The sequence below is a fragment of the Trachypithecus francoisi genome, unplaced genomic scaffold (genome assembly GCF_009764315.1).
Source record: "Trachypithecus francoisi isolate TF-2019V2 unplaced genomic scaffold, Tfra_2.0 Lachesis_group13, whole genome shotgun sequence".
NCBI classification, from domain to species: Eukaryota; Metazoa; Chordata; class Mammalia; order Primates; family Cercopithecidae; genus Trachypithecus; species Trachypithecus francoisi.
In genome coordinates, this window is record NW_022681458.1 from 60,026,563 (window position 1) to 60,047,041 (window position 20,479).

At 35.7% G+C, this 20,479-nt stretch overlaps 1 protein-coding gene across 5 annotated transcripts in view; it reads right to left on the bottom strand.

Annotated features, from left to right (window-relative positions):
• The window catches only part of ITPRID2 (ITPR interacting domain containing 2), a 38,825-nt gene extending 18,546 nt beyond the window's left edge, over nt 1-20,279 (bottom strand). For 4 of the 5 annotated variants that reach the window (XM_033230969.1, XM_033230973.1, XM_033230968.1 and 1 more), the window contains exons 1-9: nt 19,704-20,279; nt 19,321-19,366; nt 15,909-15,958; nt 15,051-15,107; nt 13,090-13,129; nt 12,905-13,003; nt 11,103-11,311; nt 9,547-10,247; nt 1,991-2,063 (exon numbers count right to left, since the gene is read on the bottom strand). In XM_033230969.1, coding sequence (XP_033086860.1) covers nt 1,991-2,063; nt 9,547-10,247; nt 11,103-11,311; nt 12,905-13,003; nt 13,090-13,129; nt 15,051-15,107; nt 15,909-15,958; nt 19,321-19,366; nt 19,704-19,914 — 1,486 coding nt within the window. In that variant the 5' untranslated portion in view covers nt 19,915-20,279. The remainder of the gene's footprint in view (nt 1-1,990; nt 2,064-9,546; nt 10,248-11,102; nt 11,312-12,904; nt 13,004-13,089; nt 13,130-15,050; nt 15,108-15,908; nt 15,959-19,320; nt 19,367-19,703) is intronic. The other variant, XM_033230971.1, reaches the window with a different exon arrangement.
• Between the last annotated feature and the right edge of the window lie 200 nt (nt 20,280-20,479).

Here is a 20,479-nt window from a genome sequence, read left to right on the forward strand (position 1 = left end):
ACTGCTTAGACTTCAGAGCAGTTTTGGGGCAATGGGTAAAACAAGGAGGCCTGGGTTCAAGTTCTTTCTGTGTTCCTCATCATAAGCAATAGCTTCTCTCCTCTGCAAAATGAGATAATTATAATTCTTCTATCTATCTCACAGGGCTACTTCAGAAACGAAGTAGAATGTAGGGGAAACTATTTTGTAAACCATAAATCACAATCTAGGTTCTTCAGTCAGACGTTTCTGTTTCCAAAAACACAGTTCTTAACAGAAAAAGGTGGAACTAAAAAAAAAAGATTAGATCTCTGTCCTGAAGATACAATATGATTTCTAATTAAAAACTAGGAAGTTAGAGGAAACATTAAAGTGAGAAAAAAATCTGGAAACTTTGTCTAGTATCATCATAAAGACACCGAACAACTGTCTATCTACTATCTGCTAGACTAAAGAAAATATTGTAAGTCCTCTTTAATAAGAAAAATGTTGAACTTTTCCCAACATATCTACCGAATGCTAACTTGTAACATACATTAAGTCATTAAACCTCTCTGGGCTTCACTATGTAAATCTTGGATTGGATTTGAGATTAAGATAATTTTAATTTTAAAAGTCCTATTACCAAACTGCTATATGTACTTGTACTAAACTTTTTGAAGCAAATATATTACCACTGTTTCTAACTCTGCAGTTATGATCTAAGATACTTACATGGGATATAGGCTACTTTTCAAAATGATGAAAACACTATGTTGTTCTCTCTTCTCTCTCATGCACACAAACACACAGAACCATTTTACTGTTAATTTATAAAAATCTGACTGAGAAAAGGAAAAAACCCAGATATGAATATAACCCACATCCAATCATTCCTACCACAGGGATCTGGCTCTTAAAACATCTTAATTTTATTGTTTTCTTATCCTCCTTTTAATGCATGGCAAGCTGCTTTTTCCAATGTATCCCCTGTGTATCCATCTAAAGCAAAGACTTCTTGATGACCGTGAACTCAGTTCAGAAACACATACATAAATTTATGCACTTACAAGGGGAAGAAAATTAAATAGTAAAGTTCATTTTGAGTCTAACCAGATCTGCAGTGACCTAGTGAGAGTGAAGCTCTTGTTTCTTAATACCATATTGCAATAAAAGAAAAAAAAAATTATGCAAATTGTCTCCTGTGAAGTAATTTCAGAGATCAGGAGACAACAAACACGTAATCTCCTATTCTAGGAACATACATACGAATCTTTGTTTAAAAAAAAACAGGGTGGTTCAGCATGTGTAAAGTTTCAAAAATAAATAGTCTTACCTTCAGTAGTCATTTTCACCTCTTCCTCTTTCCCTTTCTCTAAAGCTCAAAAGCTTTGTAAATCCAAAGATCAGAATTTTTTTTTTTTTTTTTTTTTTACTGTTGTTGCAAGTCAGAAGTGAAAGGAATGGATTCAAAGGTTCTTTGGTCAATAATTAATAATTTAAGAGAGGAACAGTATCTACAACCACTCACCTTCAACCCATAGTTTGAATTTAACTAGCTTTAACTATTGCTAAAAAAATTGGTGGTTTTTGCTAGAGGAATATTCACGTGTTATACCTAGGAATATATTTGTTTATATTTATAAATACGTCACTATATTTATATAGTGAAACACCAAAGACAGATAATACCAGTATATTTTTCAGTCATAACAATGTAAAAGGTATTCCTAATCCATTGGTTTATCACTTCCCAACTAGCTCTTATGCAAAAGTGTAAAATACTTAGAGCACACAAAATTGTGAAATGAGGTCATTCCAGAATAAGCAAACAAATTAGCAAACTAATTTTTTAAGTCTTAAAAAAATACAGAAAAAGTTCCATAACCAAACAGTAATGAATCATGCCTACCTGTGTTCTTTACCTTTTTACACTCATAAATACTACGAATACTGATACATAAAACCCCCTTTTCCAAATCAACTAATATTTGATAATGTGCTCAGAACTAGTGGGTACTGGTCCACTTACCCCTTTTCGACTTCGTAAGACCTAGCTGGTAAGTGGCTGGAACATGAGGAGCTTCTCCCTCCGTACTTTGAACCTAAAGAAGAGTTGTAAGTAGTTAAAACCACATGAATCTAAGGCAAACAAGTATAGCTTCTTGAATAACCATCCATTAAACAAATCAACCTAACTCAAGTGCACTAAAACATTATGTATATTCACACTTTAAGAAATCTGACCTCAAAATTATTAGAATGCTCCACAACTAAATTTTCTGATCTATTTTCCAGTTAACAATAGCACTCAAGTTTGTAGCAAAGAAAAATAACTGATGGAAATTAGTGCATCAGACATGCACTAGCTTCCATCATTTTACCCTGTAATGGTTAGTTCTTAAATAGTAAAGAACATCCTAGTCAAGTGTGCAAACCAGCCAAACATATGGGTTTTCAACCTTGAATAAATTTTAATAACTGCTTCATTCAAAAAAAAAATGTTGCTATTACATGAAAAACAGATCCATAAGGAAAAATTCTCTAAACATTCAGCTTCAAAGTAGGGTAAATCCCAGGAGAAATACTAATACACTCACTAGAGCACATCATGACCAACACACAGTTGAGGTAATTATAAGTCTTGCATCTTTGAGAATGGAACACAGTGCTACCACTGCAGAATTTCTAACTTTCCCCAAACTTTCAGATATCAAAAATTGCTCATGTGTATGACTGCTTTGTCCTGAAATTCTTTCAAGACATAACTTGGGATCTGTACGTGGAAAGGCAGGTTTCATTACAGAACTAAAATAATGAAAGATATTAACCATAAATCTTCCTTGAAAACACTGTTCAAAAGAACGTATCAAACCCAGTTGTTGTTTTGTGCTTTATTTTTCTATTTGCACAAGTATATAATCTAGAAATTTTCAGATTCCTAAATCACCACCTCCAACCCACAAACACTGTCTATTCTGACATACTTAACTCTACGTCAACATTAAATACATGGGGAATGGGGAAGATGCGCAATCATTTCTGTCACTTTACTCTGTAATGATTTGTTCTTAAATCATAAAGAACATCCTAGTAAAGCGTGGTAACTAGCTGAACATGTGGGTTTTCAACCTTGAAAACAAAAATTAGAGCACTAATAGTTAACACATTTTAGGGAAAACTCTAGTAGTTTTTAGTTATGAAGCTATTCAAGAATAAGAAATATTCCAAAGGAATAAGAGTGAAATAACCAACATTTTTTAAAGCCCAAAGATTAAAGATAGTATTACCCAATTTAAAATTTGCTCTAATTTGTGCTATCTTTGCTCTGTATAGCTCCATGAACCCAAGTTTATAAATCTTTTGAAAACTGAAAGCACACTGCTCATGCAAAACCATCACCTGTAAATCAGATACATAAAATAGATTCTACTATTCTTTATTATTATGTTAAAATTAGAATAATTCTTCAAAGCAGCAGACACATATTCAACAGGAAAACCATTGTCTTATATGCAAGGGAACAATTGCATTTTCTTTTTATATTCAACAAAAGGTCTATTATTGGCTTCTATTCAGGCTTGATCTACTTCAAGTAACTTTCTGTCAAGTAAATATCAACCAGATCAAAAAATTATAATAGAATTCCAATGCCTCTTCATTTATGTTGTAGGAATACTGGCTTAGGCACAGCATTAATATACCAAATCTCTCACTGTTATTTTTTTTTAATTTAATCTATTTATTTATTTTGAGACCAGGTTATGAGACTGGATAATCTGTGTATTTTTGGTAGAGCTGGGGTTTCACCATGTTGCCCAGGCTGGGGTCTCAACTCCTGGGCTCAAGCAATCCACCTGCACAGACTGCCAAGTGCTGGGATTACAGGCATGAGCCATGGCACCCGGCTGCTCACCTATAAACACAGAATTATCATGTATTCTATTTCCTTAGACTTATGAAATTAATCACAAAATAACATGACTTTAATAAACACATATCATCAGTGTACTATTCTTCAAGATGCTACTCTACGGCAAAAACAAACCTACTCCCTCCTTTTACTACAAACTCCATAATTAATTGCAAGAAAGGAGCACTTCAAAAAGCTGAGAGGGTCATATTTTACTAATAAAACTACTAAAGTTGGGATTCTTCTGTTTACTCAGCAAAATCAGAGTACTCACTTGCTGAAGAGAGAAATAGACATGTTAGTGATAATGGGTGAATTTCTTATTTTATTATTGGTCACAACTGTGCAAAAGAAGGCAGTCAAATTTGAGATGGGGTATACCACAGAGAATTATGAAGCAAATATAGAACATAGACTTTAGATTTATGTGACAAGATTTTCCCCATTCAATGGTTTCAAATGACCCGTAGAATTCTGGTCATTTGCTATAAGCAGCCTTTCATAATTAACAAGAATAGCCAAATAAAACTGAATTAGAATGATGGATAATGGGTGTTCATGATACTATTTTCTCTAATCTTCAGGTAAGTTTGAAACTTTTCATAATAAAACAGTTTCACAATTAAAAAAAAAAAACACTAATAAACCAAAGTGATAAAATTGCTTGGTCTCAATGTTTTGGGATTTAAAGATGTACGAAAAACAGCTTCAGAATAACCCACACCATTTGGGTTACTTCATTTAAAAAAGTTTTCAAGAAACAATGAATGTATCTTTCTTAATCAATGCTCTGCTAAAATGACAGGCACTCAACTTTGGTTTCTCTTTTTTAAAAAATGTACTTTTTGTTTCAGCGAACCACTTTGGCTTCTTTACAGCTGTCATGTTTACCTTGACTAAGAGGGATCTTCTAAGCACAATACTACTGTATTGTATTCCACAGAACAGCAATATGTGGATGTTCTAAATCAAATAACCCTTCCTCTAAAGTTTAAAAAGAGAATGTATAGCTGTTGTCATTGTATAAACATTGTATATCAAAATGGTTTTCAAAGAAAATCAAAACTAGAGCTTTAGAAATTACAATTCTAATTTTTAATGACAGCTCAGCTCAAAAAATGTCAGAGGAAATCATTCTTTTTCCAAAGTAGTAGCATGGTGCTGTGCAGTAGATGATGAGTTCTTGTACAACGCCTGACCATACCAACATATCCGACCTTTAGCAAGTTGTATATATAGTCAAAAATAACTCAAATTCAAGTCTTATTCATGCCACTTACCGGCTAATGGCCTCTGACAATTATATGCAATAATTATCCATTTTTTTTCTTTTTTCTTTTATTTTTTTGAAACAAGGTCTCGTTCTATTGCCCAGGCTGGAGTGCAGTGGTGGAATCATGGTTCGCTGCAGCCTTGACTGCTTGGGGTCAAGTGATTCTCCCACCTCAGCCTTGGGAGAAGTGGGACCACAGACATGCACCACCCTGTGCAGCCAATTTTAAAACTATTTGTAGAAACAAGTCACGCTATGTTGCCCAGGCTGGTCTCTACTTTATGGGCTCAAGTGATCCTCCTGCCTCAGCCTCCACACAGTGCTGGGATTACAGGTGTGAATCACCATGCTCAGCCTCAAAATTAACTTAAAGTGCAAAATTAAAATTAAAATTAAAATTTCTACCTCACAGGTCCTTGGGGTGATCAAATGTAACTATAAGTCAAAGTACTTTGAAACAGCAAAGTAGTAAGAATGTACAACATGAGATCCTCCTCTGTCATCCTCCACTGACACCTGCTGTGCTCCTTCCCCCTGTGAAGCACTGATATCAAAGGGAGTATTATAGCCCTCAGAAAGATGGTGAAGAACCACTGCTATAAAACAATATCAAATGAGGGAGGGGATGCTTCCTCATTTGTAAAGGGAAGAAACTAGAAAATGAATTAAAATATCTCTTTTCATACTAGTTTATGATTCTATAAATTACTTGCAAATGTTTATCTTAAACAAATATTCTCGAGTTTTACACATACACACAAAAATATCATTTATTTTTACTGTCAGGTAAATCATTTTTTAATAAAAATTAACTTAGGTCTTTTAGGTAAATACCAAATAACAAAACAGTGGTTAATTGGGCTTTAGAGTAGCAGACATCTGTGTGTGTCATGTGTTAGAATTCATATTCTAGGGCGGATTTATCTTCAAAACATATACAGTTAAATTTAAAAGGCCAAAGGAACAACTTAATTATCTGTCAAATATCTGATTGACATGGGATTATTTTAACTCAGTCCAATAAACAAAGAAGAATCCTAAAACAGCTAAAAATGAGTAGTGAGGTACATTAGTTCAATCAATAATTAGTATGAAGACAGGATTAGAAACAGTTACTAATACATCAGTAGCTTCAAAAAGATTATGTGTATATCCAATAATGGCTATATTTAAATAAAAATTCATTTATAGGCCAAGAAGAGCACACAATCAACTGCTTACAGAAACGCTGAGTTAAAAGTTCTCCTTCTTAAGTTTTTCCCTTACACTTAAAAGATGAACATCTGCTTGAGAAGGATCATTTTGGTTTAACATGTGAATCATTCACACAACTAATCTATGGCTTCAGAGAGTTACCATGATGTATTCAAAATAAGCCATTCAAAAAGAACACAAGAATTAATGAAGCAAGTCATTTGGAAGAATTAGAAATTCAATAATAGGGTTTAATAACTTTTTATAAATAGTTACAGGCTGGGTGCGGTGGCTCACACCTGTAATCCCAGCACTTTGGGAGGCCAAGGTGGTCAGATCACGAGGTCAGGAGTTCAAGACCAGCCTGGCCAACATAGTGAAACTCCGTCTCTACTAAAAACACAAAAAATTAGCTGGGTATGGTGGTGTGTACCTGTAATCCCAGCTACTCAGGAGGCTGAGGCAGGAGAATCACGTGAACCCAGGAGGCGGAGGTTGCAGTGAGCCAACATCACGCCACTGCACTCCAGCCTGGGCAACAGAGTGAGACTCCGTCTTAAAAAAAAAAAAAAAGAAATATCATTCTAAACATTCACAACCATTTTAAATAGTCTACAAGACACCTTATAAGGCAAGGTGACTTTCGCAATCAGAAAGTAGTCTCTGGCCTTTACTTTTTCTAACATAAGAAACAGACACTTTCATTGTACCAGGCCAGGATCAGTCTCATCATCTATTTAGCTCTCTTTACATTTAAGTATTTTGTCTCTTTGCTTCTGGTGACTGTGGGATCTTACCTCCTGTCTCAGATGGATTAGACAGCTTCATGCAGTCAACATGTCACCAACATTTTCTCCTTCCTAGCTTCCCAAAGCAGCTCATGCTCAGATAATCTTTCTGAGAACTGATTTACTGAGAGAGAGAGAGCTCTAACCTATATTTACTCATTGTTTTCACAAGAATAAAATTTCCATCAAGAATCAAACCTCATGGAAAGAGGTCCAAAAGAAAAATAGTAACAAACTACACTGAATGGGATCTGAAAGTCAGCTTCACTAAGATTGTTCTCTTCATCTGTCAATATGATTCAAATGCTTGGGAGAAGAGGAAATTAAAGTAACACATTATTTCCTTTCTTTATCCATTGTTCTACCAGCTCTCTTTAATGTTCCCTAAGGGACGAAAACACAATTCCAGGAGGTTTTTATCCATATTTTAAATATATCTGAAGATACATTATTTTCTTTAAAACTCCCCATATTCACAATGTAGCTGTGGTCGACCATAAATACTTTTGAAAAAAAAAAAAAAATCTTCCATATTCTTCCACCAATGCACGTAATCTTGCACTTCAAAAAAAGTTCAAGTCAATGCCACAATACTTTCTTCATTAACCTTTTTTTGCCAGTAGAGGGGGCAAAAAACCCCAGACTATCATGAAAAGTTAACTTGTCACAAAAGTACATCTAGCACTTTCTAAGTGTTTTAAAAACCTTTTGTGTAAGGTATCATAAAAAATTTTAAAAACAAACTATAGCTTAGAATTCAGGAATTTTAGAAATTAAAAATAAACTTCCTTGACTTCTTTGAAGAGTGACTTACTTGAAAATATGAGTGTTGTTCATTCAGAGTCACCAGCATCAGATTTGCAATTACCTAACATAATTTGTTTAGATCTTTATGCTCTGCTATTGTATTAAACAGGGAAATTAACTGTCATATCTAATTGTCATAGAAGAAGGGCTCTAATGGTAGGCAAAAATTTACACTTTAATTATGAGTGCTGGAACAAGTTTAAGTTTAGACCAAAACGAAGTCAAAAAGGAATCAGTGAAATAGAACAGACAGAGATTTTAATGTGTCATCATAGTCATCTTCCACACTCATTATGATGATAAATAAATTATACTAGGAGGTAAAGAGATATAAGAAATATAAATATATACAAAGAAATAAAAGAAAAACAGCTCAAAAGAAAATGTAAAATATTTCAAGGTGCTGCTCCTACTCCCTTTTTATTTCACTATTCAGCTGTAATTAAGTATTAACAGACCACAAAAAAGGCAAAAAATCTGTATCAGCAACTGAAATTTTACAATAAATGAAAAATCTTCACTCAAGTGAGGGAAGGAGGGAAGAAGGGAGGGGGAGAGAGAGAAAGAGAGACTCACCTAAGAGGACATTTATGAGCTGAATCAACGATCTCATTTTCTAATTCCCTAAAATAATGGTGTGTGATGTTAAAACCACTGTGAACTATTACTAAAACGAATCTAATGTAATAAATTATAAAAGACAAATTGTGCATTATATAATTTATAGCCACAACTCTTCATCAGCACACACATGCCTCAGTTTCCTCATGTACAAAATGAGACTACTACTATGTGCCTCACAGACTGCAATGAACAGAGCCAAGAACAGTGCCCAGCACAGGGTAGATGCTTGGTAAACATCAGTTTTCCTGCCGCAAGCTATATAATTCCAACACAAAAGTATTCAGCTCCTACTATTCAGAAGCAGTTTTAGCTAAACCTCATTCAAAATAAGTATCTTTAACTTTTCCAGCTAAAAATTTGTTAACTAGCAGGTATATTACTGGATACAAATAAAAAGTAACCAAACATTGGTCTTCTGGGCTTGCAGAAACCCTATTCAGTGGCCTTTCAAACCTTCTTCTTCGAGAGTCCCTATCCTTCCCATGTAGGTACATAATATCTTTATGTTCTTTCCAGTCATATACCAAGACCTATCCCCAAAGCCTTCTTCACATATCCTTACTCTGAGATATGTCAAGAAAAGCTTGCCCAAAGGCATACAGTCATTCAGTGGCAGACAGAACTCAAACCCCTGTTTGATTGCAAAGCCTGTGTTTCCAACTATTACGCAATATTGCTTTGAATTTAAATATACTCTCCCACGGCTTTCTTGAGCATCAAAATCTTACCCTTGAGAGAGAAAACAGGCTTATGGTTCAACTATCAACAAGTGGATGAACATCTGGAGAAGCTACTGAACTGTCCCATTACCTCAAAATCACATAATCCTGAGACCAATTCTTGGTTTGTGAAACATTAACCTGGAAAGTCAAAATCAGGATAAATTTTTCTAGTATAAATCTATTAGCTACCTCTCATTTTATAAACATTTTTGGTACTTTTTTCCCTAGTTAGCAACTTGAAACCAGTCTCAGTCATTTTTTACTTACCTCTTCCATTTCGAAGGAGTCCTTCTGCTGTGTCATTATATTTCTTATGGATGGTATTGTCAGCGGTGCACATGGCTCTTTTTCAGGTGTGGATATATGGACACTTTTCAGCTCACTGCTATTTTCTAGCTCACTGTGGCTGGATACGTTGAAATCACTATCTAATTTGGATTCTATAATACCAGATTCCTCACCCAGTTGACGCTCATGACTTTGAGTTTCTTTACTTTGTTCATTTTCAGTTTCTTGGTTAAAATTACTATTTGCTTCATCAGAAATTCTATCACTATCAGTGTTCTCTGTAACAGTTACTGAACTACCAGAGACTTCTTCTTTAACTGTAGCCAACATAGAAGATGATTCTTTCTTCTTCATAATTTTTTGAGACTTTTGATCACTTTTATTGCCACTTTCTTCAATCACTGAAACATTTAGAATCTTTCCTTTTTCAACTGATGGAGAAGGACTACTACATTCTCCTTTCTCTGTTTTATCGACACATAAATTCAGTTTTGAGAGTGTTTTCATTAAACGATTTGCAGTGTTACTTCGAGTTAAAGGTGGAGGTGAGTCTGTCTCCTTGTTAGAGGTCACTGAGGACATACTTCCAATTCTCTGCAGGGGAGTCCCGGAGACTTGGGAATATAAAGAAGAAAATGCATTGGCCACAGTAGTAAGCACTTCAATTTGACGAAAACGGCCTACCAAAAGAAAAAATATTAATTATGTTTATATTTATATATACACATACACATATATTAAACATATATTATTGTTTAGAATTCCAAAAACTACACTTAGATCACAAAGATTATAAAACTCTCTTTTTTCCTTATCTAACACTTAAACCTTCTCTACATTCACTGGGTGGGAAGAAGGAGCAAGATTTTTACTCCAAGCACTAGAATTTGTATTTTTTAAAAATCAGAAACACAAAGCATAATGGCAACATTGAATAAAACAGAAAGAACTAGCTATTGGATCTACAGCTGTGATTCTATTCTTAAGTCTTGAACTCTGCTAAGACTCTTTCAAAATTCTTCTAAGAAAATGCATGTAAATATATATTTTATACCTAATTTGCTGGGGGGGGGATTTATTAATCTCTTAAAACTGATCCATGAACAATGCAGGGAATCCTATTTTTGGAATCTTTGGCTAACAGAAAGAAAATAAGCAAAGATATGAGTGAAACTGATCAAATCAGCCAGACTAGTTCCTGAAATTAACTGACTTCATTTAAGATTAACAAGGCTCCTTCCCTACTTCTTTTCTTCTTGAACAAAAGCGATCTGTAGATAAGAATAAGGTTCTGCAAGTAAGTTATGGTAACACTTGAGTCAAGAATTGGGGAGGAGGGGAAAAATAGGCAAATTAACCACTATAAAGAGCAATAAAATAGCTTAATTTTAACATGTAAAAATGGCTTTTGTGTTGATCAATCTCTTTACTTTCCAGTGCTATTCCTGAAAATTATTAAGGCTTTAAAATAAGACCATCTTGCTGTAGATGCTATAATTTAAGAAAATAATATACCTAACACTTAAAAACCTTACTTGTTAAAGCATAATTTGGGTTTTCTACTTCCATCCGTTGCATCTGAGCACTCAAAAATACTTTAATATCTATCCCTTTGGCAAAGGATGATGAGTTAAAAAATCTGGAAGGAATTTTAGAAGCAATATCTGGTTCATCACGTCCAAATCCAAGATTATAAAGAATTTCTTCAGGATCTTCCTCATAAAGTTCCAACAATTCTGAAACACTACAAAAAAGGGGGGTAAAAAAGGAAACATGCAAATATAAAATAAACTGATAGTCCATACCACATTATAAATGAATACATATTATTGATTTCCTGTGATAAAATCTTTTTTCTCAGCTTCTGCTCTGTAAACCATTATTTATTTTCCCATGTTTACACATGTGTACTAAGGAATAAATAGCCCTTATAAAGGGTTCATTGTCTCAAGTTGCTAGAGTTGCAGAAAAGAGCTAACCCCAACGAACACATTCAGAGATTCCCTACGTGATTCCTCACCTTATTTTTTTTGTCATTTTAAGAGATTCCCTGTAAAGCAGCTAAAAAAAGTAGAGGACAGATGACCAAGAATAAAGAATAAACAGATTAAAGAAGAAATGAAAAGGAACTGAGGGAACTGAGGGACAGTTTGTGAAACTTGAGCTTTTCTGCTATCCTTGTCCTAGGAGTGGCAACTGTCCTCAGAGGGACAATAAAGATAACAAGCTGACTTCAGAGAAGTGAGGGAGGAGCTTACTTTCAACTTCTCTCCAACCACTTCCACTTAGGAAGTAGGAAGAGTAAGGTATACAGAGTGTGGGTTACACAAAGGTAACTACTCTAATTCTATTGGGAATTAAATATTTAGTATCCCTTCTCTCTCATACCAGTGATAATCCAAGCTTTCTAAGACTCACTGAAGAAAACAGGAAAGTCAAAGACGGAACTTCAACAGACAGACATTTCAATTTGTTTCAGAGAAAATACTCAGATTCTAATATTATAATTTGGATAACAGTTTAAACTGGATTCCATAGGCACACATACTGATGTATTTTAATATACTGTGTGTGGGGGGGGTGGGGTTTTTTTGTTGCGTTTTTTTTTTTTTTTTTTTTTTTTTTTGAGACAGCGTCTCACTCTGTCACCCAAGTTGAAATGGAGTGGCACAATTATAGCTCACTGCAGCCTCAACCTCCTGGGTCCCATTTCAGCCTTCCAAGTGGCTGTGACTACAGGTAGCCCCCACCATCCCCAGCTAATGTTTGCATTTTTTGTAAAGACAGGGTTTCGCCGTTTCACCATATTGCTCAGGCTGGTCTTGAATTCCTGAGCTCAAGTAATCCACCCACCTTGACATTCCAAAGCACTGGGATTACAGGTGTGAGCCACTGTGCCTTATTATACTAAATATTTGAAAGATCTTTGGTTTAGTATGTTGAAAAAAAATTATGCTTAAATATCAAGCTGTAACTCAGAAAAATTTATTCTGATTTTTGTGTCAGAGTTAACTCAAGTCCTTAACAGAATGAATTTTGGTTCTCCACAATTACAAGTTACTCCATTATGGAGTTCCTCTTTCAGGTTGTTGAGAGGGCTCCAAATACTCATTTATGGATTCTGGCAGCATTATAACCCTATCTGTTGCTTTTTATTTAATTTCAAAATAAAGCAAAACAAAACAAAAGCTCCTATCAGTTGTGCTGGTTCAGGAAACACTCTTTTTGTGTTCTTTCTGATTTCATACTATCAAGGTAAAATTCAAGATTGAAAAAATGATAAGAGTAGGTCATCTATAACACAATGTAATTCCAACACAATTTCAGAGTAAGTTACCTTGAGACTGTCCCACTACTTTTCCCAGATCCAGTGGAATTCATACTTCTCCCTTTCTGATGAAACTGTAATCTTCTCTCTTTGGCCAAGATATTATTGCTATAAACAAAATCAGATTATATAAAACTTTATTTTCATTAATGATCTTCATTTTTTAAAAGAAATAGAGCAAAACAGCTACATACCAGTTTTCAATTTGAGCATCACTTTCATGGAGGTGGTTGGCTATAGGTAAAAATAATAAATGTAGAGCACAACTGTTAGTAAGACTATAACTACTATGATACAATTATCAAGAAATCAAATTACCTACAATATTAGAATTAAATGCCTAATATATTAAACACTTATCTTGGTCCATTAAATCTGCATCATTAAAAGTAATATACAGATAGATAAGAACAGGGCCAGGAGCTTTTGAAGGGTGTTTTTGTGTTCTGGCAACATAAACTAACTACTCTCATTTGAGTGCTCAAAATAAAAAAAAGTATAGGGAACCAATTAAATTTCTTTAGCAGGTTAGAAATAAGTAATGAGAAAGATATGTACCATATATGTAGTACTAATTATTAAATTTAAAAGCTATTAATGAATAATATCTTAAGAGGAAAATATGATTTAACATTAAGTGTGATAATAGTATACATCAATTTCTAATGTAGATTTTTTTAAGGTTATAACTGACTTTTCACACATATAACTTGAAAACTTCTACTTATTTCAACATAAATTTTCTTTTAAAAATTGCCTTTCAACTTTATAGTACAACTTTAGCTTAAAGTTCTAAACAGATATGTGCTGTTAATGTTTAGAGTTAACTTTAGTTCATTTAACTTTTATAGACAAATGTAAAGAATAAAATTAATTATAAACATATCTATTTCAGCACACATGAATTGCTTTTCATTTCTGATCTGCAAAGTCATGACAATTTTCTGTTTCTTTGTACATCCACCAGAAAGGTGCCTAACTCACAGTACTCAGTAATTATTTACTTAATGACTGGAAATAGCCTTGAAATAATTTTCAGTAAAACAACGTAATAGCTTTACTCTTTCATGAGATTCCTTTTAGGTTCTGGTTTCCAATAAAATCATTCAATATTATCAAACTACCAAGGCAAATATCAAAAGTGCAAAGTGCATTTTAATAAGGGATTGACAACATGTTCAATTGTACTGACTGGGAAGCAGTAAGTTTAAGCTTTTTATAGAGCCTGAAAACATATAAACAGAAATAATAAGAATGAGAATATTCACATATTCCAGAGTTTTAAATGTTAGAAGGTTCTAAATAGTAATTTACCTTACACATGCATTTAAAACAGCAAAAAATCAAGGACATTAAATTAGATGTATAAATTCACTATTCATCGATTGTAAGCTTTAAAGATTTTTTTTAAATTCTTGTTTTTTTAAAAAAAGTAGATATTAATAACTGAGCTATACAGCTATGAATAATCTATTCAATTTGATCAATGAGCTATAAAATAGCTTTTAAAATACCCGTAAAATAATTAAAAATTCGTAATTTTTTGTGTGAGAAACCTTTATTATAAATCTACTGGAAAACATTACATAACCTGTAAAAATTTTTAAATAGCACAACACACTTTTTAAAATCTAATGCTTTCTGGAATAAACACCAGCATGATTTCTAATAAAATTCTATTAGCTTTGCTATTTTGTCTTTCCCCTTCAATCTTCTAAAAATCAGGAAAACGGGGAAAAGACAGGAGACACTTAAATACAAAGAGAAAGACAAGCTGCAGCTGTAAGTATGACATAAGTCTATTTTGCGCTAAAAATAAGCTTCAATTTCATTTTCCCATGTATAAATATTTAAGCGTCCTTCCTTTTTCAGGACATTTCTTCCCTCAGTTATATTACCACGGTTTGTTACAAACTGTTCCTTTAAGCATTTAGTACAAGAAAGAAAGATGGACACTTCAAATGGTTCTTCAGAGTCATCCCTACATATATCCTACAGACTATGACTAGATTATTAACACAGAAAGGTAATGTGAAATGTACGTGAGTCATTTTCAAGACCCTTAAATTTAGGTTGAGGATCATAAACCTGAGCTTTCTCATTTTTTTAAAATTTGAAAACTAAACAAAAATACAGTTCTTCCAAACAAACATACCTTCAGCTCCCAATGACAAATCATCTTCAAAACTTCCTCCATTTCTCACAAGCACACCTGAAAGAAACATCTGAAAACTCATCCTGGTGTTTTGTTCCTCTCTAACCTCATATAAAATCACTATTTTAGTTAAAACAAATTCACTCAGCAAAATATCTTATACAGTAAAATGTTTCAGACTTGAACGTACTCAGACATTATTCTGATTATATAACTTCAAGAAGCAGGTATACGCTTTTCCTTTAATGTAAATAAACCACTTTTCCAGCAACATAAAGTTATCAGAAGCCAACCTACAGGCTGTATTAAACTTACATTTTTAAAGATGTTCAATTAGATTACAACCAGATTCTGGAGCAAATATTCTTCTTATCCATCTCATATTAAGTCAGGAGCTGGATTTTCCTGACACTGTAAATGTATTTTTATATGCCTTGCCACTACCTGCACATGCTTGTTGTACTTTGAACTTTAGAATTCTGTCTTGAACAGGTGGTAAAATTTTAGGTGTGGCAATTTCAGTTAATGTAAGCAAAGAAATGCTGCACTAAAGTTGACTCAACTTTTGTTCACTCAAGTATTTTCCTTATATTTGCATATATTTATATTTAATTAGTCTTTATAATATCTAACTGGACAAAAAAGAGGTAAGTTTCACGCTGTGAAAAGGCTAGGCAATTTGCTTAAACTCCCTACTGTTTTACAGTTTACAACAAAGTTTCTCCATTTTGCTTCTAGCTCAGAACAGCATTATAAACATGAATATCACTTTTATCAGTCACATATACACTTTTACCCAGAGGACAAAGAAGTAGAGCTGTCATAAAGAACAGATTTAGAAAGGCAACCTTCTCTTACCCTTGAGTGTACTACTGCTTTGTTCATCCAGTGAGGCTCCCAAAGGTGTACTGAAACCATATAAACATATTAGCCTTAGTCTTGTGAAAGGCTGTTTGGAAAGTTGTCATTACATGGCCTTACTTAAAAAGTTATAGCTCAATAAGCTTCTAATCACAGTTAAACTCTCCTCCAAAAACACACAAGGAATGCAAGTAGATTACATAAGTAATATTCAGTAACTAAGTAAATACCTATCATCAAGTCAGTTCAGCAGGAATGATTTAATCACATCTGATGTGCCAACAATTAGGGGCAAAAATGGCAATGACAAATAATGTGAATTGGCATTTTTCTCTGCAAAAAAGAGAGAATGACTGACAATAAGCATTAAGAAAATGTCTGTTCCTCTCAACCCCTTCCATCAAAAAAGAAAACATAATTAGAAGAAAACAAATCTTCAGTCATAGGTAACTTAACTTTAATAAGATTAAAAAGTGAAGAGTAGTTGGAAATGAGGCCCAACAGTTTCCTTAAACCTCATCTGTTAATCTATTACTAGCATTTCAAAGCATCACATAGTGCCTCCCCCTTGCCCCAATTTTTTCTTTATTTAAATGTAGAAGCTTGAGATTTGCTTTCTGTTTTTAGCTAAAAGATATATATATTTTCATTTAACTTTGAAAATTACTAAAAAGTTGACTTGAGAATCAACATTAAGATTAGCCATTGTTAAAATTTTTTCATTCTTGTAGTTCAAATACAGATGAGAGAAATATCTTTTTTTCAAATACAAAAATAAACACTTTTAATTCTCTCAAATCAAGTTATAGTAAGAAACACATTGTTTTATATTGGAGAGTCTGTTTTGTGATACAAACCTTTCTTCAGTAACAATTTATATCTGTTAAAAATTCACGAGACATGGGAACAATTATGAAAATATCGGTTTCAAGGAAATGCCAATTAAAGGTTAAAACTTTCTACAAGTATACTAACAATGGCAGCTCCTTAAAAAACTAGTACTTTTGAAATGTAAAAGAATCACAAGCAATTACTATAAATATACTAATAAAAGCTTTAATCCATTTTTTGCATATATTTTAATAAAATTCTAATGTATGTCTTTAAAAAGCCATCCTTCCCTGATGGCTACTTTCTTGGATGTAAACATTGCATTACTCTGTCCACAGATGTCTCTACTGGTCTATGCACTAACAGAAAACGGTAGATAAGCAGAATAACAGGAATCCTCCTTCGAAAACAAATATCTTACTTTTATAGTTGCTCCCTTCCAAATTCTATCAAAATCTCTATCACTTCTTAAATGTTAATTCAAGCAGTTTTTACTTAGTCCCCCCACAAATGGTTATCAAAATAAAGACTCCCTTTAAGGAAAGAAAACACGGTATATTTATTCAGGATACGGACGGCACTAAAAAACAAAGACTATTTGAGAACTTATCAAGTGGGTAAAATGCTGTCTTAAGGTCATTTGTACATAATAGACAACATACAGAATGTCCAACTCTGGGAAGGAACTTGAGTTGATTATTTAAAACAAAAATACAGATGCAACATATCCTAAGTCGAACTTGTGATAATATAGCCAAGATTAAAAGACTACTTGTTCTAGCTTTCCTGGATACAAATGAATGCCACTCTTGCGTAGAATAGGTGCAACTGTAGGAACAAGAAGGAAATCCATGAGGGAAGGAGCAGCAAACTACAGAATCTTCCCACATAAATCAGTATTGGCAACAACACTTCTGAAATTGTCAGGGATTGACTGTGTCCTGGTGAATGTCAACATTTGCCTACTGCACTTGTCTCAAAAAAGATGCACTTATTTACTGTCTAATTGATATGATCTCTTACACAATCTTAAATCCTATAGGTCACTAAAATATAGTGTGATTCTTCTCTTGTTCTTAATTTTTAAAATTCTTTTGAATATGCACTTGAACTTAAACGATAAAACATTATAAACGTATTTGTAACGCTAAGCCTATTTTAAGAAACCTAAAGTAAGCCACTACTGTACTGAGGACTGTAGGTAAATAAAGAGTCAGATTGGAGGCTTTAAAAGACCCAAGTAAAAGTAACAAAACAACTGCTCAGATACATTTCTAAGAGGAAATGAAAGATACTAGTTTCATCAGATCTCACCCAAAAGGCCTGAATATGTATATTCAAAATTTCAAGCTTTTAAATTATAGACTGTTTTGGTATTGAACAATTAAATGAACCAGTAGCACAGTAATACAATTTCTTGATCCATACTTTGAGTGAAGTGTCTAATATCTAAGGCTTATCTGAAAACCAGGAGATTGATTTACAGCTAGATTGTAAATCTGGGGTCCAAGGACTTAAAGCAGTGTAGTTGCCTCTGTGCATCTTTAAAGAGAAGTTATTCCATGTATTTCATCATATTTCAAAAGGGTCTATGACACTTCCAATAAAGAATACGAGTTCTGTAATAAAGAGTGCTCAATAAGGTTCCAGTCGATTCATCAAAACAGGGCATTAATATCATGGTAGCCAATATTCTGTCTTTAGAGGAGGCAAACTGGCATATGAATCACTTGCCACAACAAAACAAAACAAACTACCCAACTCTAATATTTGAACGAAATATTAAGAAAGCCTAAATTGAGAAGGCAAAAATATGCTCAAAAGCAAACACCAACAAAACTTTAAATGCTATATTCTTGATTTTACAACTAGCAATTAAAGTGGAAAAAATTGGAAACAAGCACATTTCGCTGTAGTCAGATTTACTTGCAGTATGATTCATCTCCTCTGTATTTTATCAAACATTTTTGTACCAGTTGCCAAAGCATGTAATTAAACAGATTTATGCAGTCTGAATGCTTTTAAAAGTTCTATTTCCTAAGAATTTCAGTGTCAACTGACAATTCCATGTTCAAGAAGTAAACTATAAGTACAAAGTTAGCTAGTTTTAATAGCTCCCCAAACAGAAATAAAATTAAAGCCCATTTAGTGTAGTTAGGTAAATTAAACTCGTCTTAAAACACATTTGAAAAAAATGATTCCGTGCCAGTTGTACAGATGCCAAAACTAAAGCAAAATAAAATATCCTATGAAATGTGAGAATTCTTTCAAATAAAAACAGAACAAACATAATATGGCACGATTATCTGTTTTGGATTTCTGATCTCTGATGCTAACACCATGAGCGAGGAGCTGAAGTCCTAACTGTAAAGTCAACACGGTCACCAAATAATCAGCGGTCACAGCACTTCCATTTCTAATCGCTTAGAGGAGGAAGCTATCCGCCGGCTCACTTTCCGGTTTGTAGCTTACAACGGTCGCAGGACCCACAGGGACGCGGCCCAAGTGGCTCTGCTCCAGCGTCCCGTCCGCATGTATCTATCTCCTCCAGGGCGCGAGCGGCCCAGGGAGCACTCACCGGCAGTCCTTGAGCCATATCGCGATCTTCTCGTTGGGCACGTTTCCTGGGGGGTAGAGCAAGGGGACAGCACGTTACCACCCAGAAGCACTCCGACGGCAGGGTCACCCTGGACGCTCTCAAGTAGGAAAATCTACCACGGCAAATGCAGCCTAAGCGACACGTCTCAGTGTCCCTTGGCAGGGAATCGGATGGCACCCAGTAGTCTGTGTTGACGCTGGGGGGGCCTCGTCCAGCGCGCGCGTTTGAAGGTCGGAAGTGTCCCCTCTCCCCTCGGCCTACGGTTCCCGAGACTCTACCAGAACTCGTGGCAGGCGCCCAGAGCGCACGAGACTCTCCCCATCCCGCCAGCCTCCCCCCGCAGCCCAGCCTGGCGCACCGACCTCTTCCCTCCGCTGCCGGCAGCTGCGCGCCGGGGAGGTCCTCCTCCTCGTCCTCCTCCTCGTCCTGCGTCGTCGCTTCTGTGGACAGATCCTCCGTCTCTGAAGCTTGCCAGGAGCTGCGGCACTTGGCCCAGGCCTTCCTCCTGCGACTCGCCACTTGCCACTCCAGTTCCTCCTCCGCCTCCGCCGACGACGCCAAGGGACGGTCCATGGCCGCACTGGGGGCTCCGTTACCCCAGCCGGACCCTGCGCGAGACACGGCGGCGGCTGGGACCCCCGCCCTTGCTGTCAGCGCCCGGCCGGGCAGGGGGCCCCGGGGAGCTGAAGCGGGCGCCGCAGGAGGAGGAGGAGGAGGAGAAGGAGGGGACAGGGAGGGAGGGAGGGAGGGAGGGAGGGAAGGAAGGGGAGGGAAGGGGCGGAGGGCCGGCTCTTCACATGAAGCCGGCCGGGCGCGGCGCGGGAGCGCTAGTGGCCCGAGGGAGCGCGGCTGGGAGCCGAGCGCCCGCCCGGCCCCTGCTCCCCACCCCCAGCCTGACGCGCCCCTGGCAGGCCGGCCGCTGCGCGTCTGCGCGCCTTCCCTCGGCGGCGGCCCACGCCCCCTTCCGGCCGGGGGCGCGCGGGGCGTGGTGCGGAGCAGGCCAGCCCTCCTCTGCTGCCCGCGGAATGGGCGAGATTAGTTTGTTTGTTAATAATCTTTCCTTCTCTTCTCCTCCTCCTCCCTCGCCCAAAAATAGAAAGAAAGTGGGGAGGCCAAGTCTCACAAATCGCCCCCGCGA